The sequence below is a fragment of the Xenia sp. Carnegie-2017 genome, unplaced genomic scaffold (genome assembly GCF_021976095.1).
Source record: "Xenia sp. Carnegie-2017 unplaced genomic scaffold, XeniaSp_v1 HiC_scaffold_14, whole genome shotgun sequence".
Classification (NCBI taxonomy): Eukaryota; Metazoa; Cnidaria; class Anthozoa; order Malacalcyonacea; family Xeniidae; genus Xenia; species Xenia sp. Carnegie-2017.
Genome location: NW_025813447.1, coordinates 9,562,679 through 9,565,906, shown reverse-complemented (window position 1 = coordinate 9,565,906; position 3,228 = coordinate 9,562,679). Strand labels below are relative to the sequence as shown.

The following is a 3,228-nucleotide window of genomic DNA, read 5'->3' as shown; positions in this document are numbered from 1 at the left end:
ACAACCACCAAACATTGACAAAGTTCAGGAAGCTGGTACCAAGTGTTTACGCCATTATTCATCATGTACGCGAAATATTTAAATTTGAATCGTCGAATTTTGCGTTTTTTAAGATCTGTTTGCTCTCAGCCTTCCTAAATCATGGTTTTATGTAATCGATTGCAATTTCAGTCAAAAATTTTGGAACTACCGTTTTCTTTTAGGCATACAAAATGAAGCCAATAACTCGTCAGATCGTCATGTCATATAGTCATCTTGTTGTAAGAACTTACAATGAATAACGATGAATGATTACACGGGCACCATTGTAATCGAATGGTTGAAATGACCGTGCGTGTAAATGTCTTGTCGACCTTTGTTAGTGGAATTCAGAGAAAATTTCAAAGAATTAAAAAGCAACACGAATCGCATTGTTTGTAACAAACTCATTTAATTAAATTTAGTTATTTTATTTGATGTATTTACATGAGTAAAACTTGTTTTTAACTGGTTAACAAATTGAAGTCCCTTGAATTTTTGTGTCAATATATCATAATTTGTGAATAACACTAAAAGGACAATTTGAGACTTGAGTTTAGTGTCATAAAACTGACAATAGGAATGTGCAATTAATTTACATAAAAATGAATATTCATTTTCTAAAGTTGGAGAAACATTTTAGCAAAAATTCTTTTAGACGTATGTTCCACCATAAACAGTAGCGTAGCCAGCCTGTAGATTTACTCCCGCTATGTAAATTTTAAATAATTACTATTATTCATTGTTTTAGAAATGTATAGTTCTACAAGTTAAGTTGTCCCACAGTAAACACAAACGCTACTAATCATAAAAATTGCCAAAATGAAAAAAAGCTTGACTGCTTTGTCAAAAAGTACTTGTAAAAAAGGAAGTGGCTATTACTGGGCAATCAAAACAAACATTGTCAACAAGGGTGTGCTATTAAGTGATATGAGTATACACTAATGGCTATCTTTTTTCATCATAGCAAAGTGATAATCATTGCTATGCAAATATTTCGTCACCTGTGAAGCCCTTGACAAGTGTCAAGACTCTAGATCATCATCAACATAAACCTCTTCATCTTCGCAAGTACTAGGAGATTTGGGGTTGGATGGTAATATTGCCATTGCAACAGGTTCTGGCAATTTATTAATTACAGCTGCATTTGCATTTTCTGGAGAGGGCAAAATGACACAGATGTTTTTGAAATATCTTGTTTCATGCCAGTTGAGGCATCTAGAAGAACTTTAATCTCATTCCTCAAAGTTCTCAGTCGTTCTCGTAAACTCAAGTTGTGTTTTTTTAGTTCTTCCTTTTCCTTTGTCACTTCTTTGGCCTTTTTCTCCAAATTCTAGTAAACATTGTAGATTTAGTCCAACCATTTATTTATCACATAACATACTTTTGCATACTTGCTACAGATATTTTATTTTGGTAAAATAACTAGTCATTACTTCTGTTCACCCATTAATAATTTTGTTCTAATAGGGAACACCATGACCACCTGGTTTTCTTTTTACACATACAGACAATGTTTTCAAACAATGCAAATATTCATGAAATGAGTAATTCATATAACAAGACAAATACAAAATGCCAAGACTGTTGCCTTGCTAGAATTCAAATCAATAAAAACATAGCTAAACTTGAAATAATAACAGACAGTATATTCTACTCAATCGATTATCCCACAACTAAAAAATTCATATAGAGCTATATTGTTAATCTTATGCTAGCCAGTTAAAACACTAGATAGTGAAAGTGAACAAAACCTCTTGAAATATTCAATTTCTTCACTTCCTTTTTATGTGAGTTTAATTTGCTTGTAATCAATTTGCTTTTCAAATCTAGAGCAACCACAATTGAATGAATCAATTTATTAATGTATTCCCTTAAAATGAACTTGGTATTATCTGTAAGGTCAAATGTGCAGACATTACAAAACTTCTGTTTACTTTAAAAAGAATGATGAAAGAGCACATAGTAAAGTTCTCCAAAACATGACAAATTATAATAAAATAATAATGCCAGAAACAACACAAATATTGGCTCGTGTCATTAAACAATTATGATAAAATTGTCGTTTGTTCCACATGCCCAAACATGTCTGCTGTAAACATTAAAATTATCAATAAAGGGCTATTCTTGTTCAAACATCAAAGTTCAAGACATAATTTCACTTTAACAAAATGACGAAATCTATATTTTTATGACTTTGAATGCATTGAATTTTTCAATCAGTAAATTCCAAAGGAAATTTTGAGCATTAAACGTGCATTGTGGCATTGCCTCGTTTACGTGTTTCGCATGGATAAGAACTTGACCTTCAAATTTAAAAAGAATTTCCGAAAAAAAGTAAACATTTTCATTAATTACCACGGTAGCGCGTCGTTTCAACTATGAATTTATACGATCCAAATTAAACTTTAAACTTAACCTACTTCTATGTATCGGAGAGCACTCTTGAGGATGCTTAAATTCGAAGTTCTTTTGTCATCCAAGGTTGGAATCTCTTTCTTCAAAGTTTCAAAACATACTTTTAAATGAGCCCGTCTACACGTCAAAACAATAGTTAAAACATGTTATATAATACGTATACGGTTAAAATAACTCACGAGTAAAATTCGAATGCCTACCGATTTTTCTCGAGTCTGTTATGAATTTCACGCGTCCCTGCTCTATATTGAATAACAATAAATATTTCGTACACTGTACATGCGGCATCATATTTCGAAAAATCTTCAATTCTCAAACGGCGTATGGTAAGGTCAGCTTTAATAATGTTAAGACAAATTAAAATTACCCTCCTGGCCGTCTCTTGTCTTTTTCACAATCCGAGTCAGATGTTGGAGAACTAATTAGACGTTTCGATGAATTTTCTACAAAACAAGCCAAGGCAAGCGTTTAAGATTTCAAATTTGTAAAATGACACAAAAACACATGGCTACTTCACATTTACCACGTGTGTCAACCTCGCTCTTATTACTTTGCGCTTCGACAAAACTTGCTGCAGCAGCCAAAGTGTTCAGACTCATTTAAAAAGCTTGAGACGAGTTTATACATAAAATGCTTTCCCGATCAGAGACAAACGTCGTAATTTGTACCCCCTTCTACGCAATGCAAATAATCCACAAACTTGTGAAGAATTTATGGTAACAAGCAAGGGCACTGTTTGCTATTGTTTTGACCAAAACTTGTGACTACAATGTACGAACCAATCACGTTTCC

General features: G+C 32.7%; 1 protein-coding gene across 3 annotated transcripts; it reads right to left on the bottom strand.

The window, feature by feature from the left end:
• Positions 1–407: 407 nt before the first annotated feature.
• LOC124434925 (max-binding protein MNT-like) lies at positions 408–3,196 on the bottom strand. 3 transcript variants are annotated; one of them, XR_006944938.1, is made up of 6 exons: positions 2,960–3,196; positions 2,804–2,879; positions 2,637–2,678; positions 2,442–2,553; positions 1,023–1,351; positions 408–728 (listed from the first exon to the last, which is right to left on the bottom strand). XR_006944938.1 is itself a non-coding variant. In XM_046984866.1 (5 exons), the coding sequence occupies exons 1-5, from the start codon at positions 3,033–3,035 to the stop codon at positions 1,154–1,156; spliced, it is 504 nt and encodes a 167-aa protein (XP_046840822.1). In that variant the 5' UTR covers positions 3,036–3,196; the 3' UTR covers positions 408–1,153. The 3 variants fall into 3 exon arrangements, 2 of the variants coding, with proteins under 2 accessions (XP_046840822.1, XP_046840823.1); XM_046984866.1 differs by having other exon boundaries at positions 408–1,351; XM_046984867.1 differs by having other exon boundaries at positions 408–1,351; positions 2,987–3,193.
• Between the last annotated feature and the right edge of the window lie 32 nt (positions 3,197–3,228).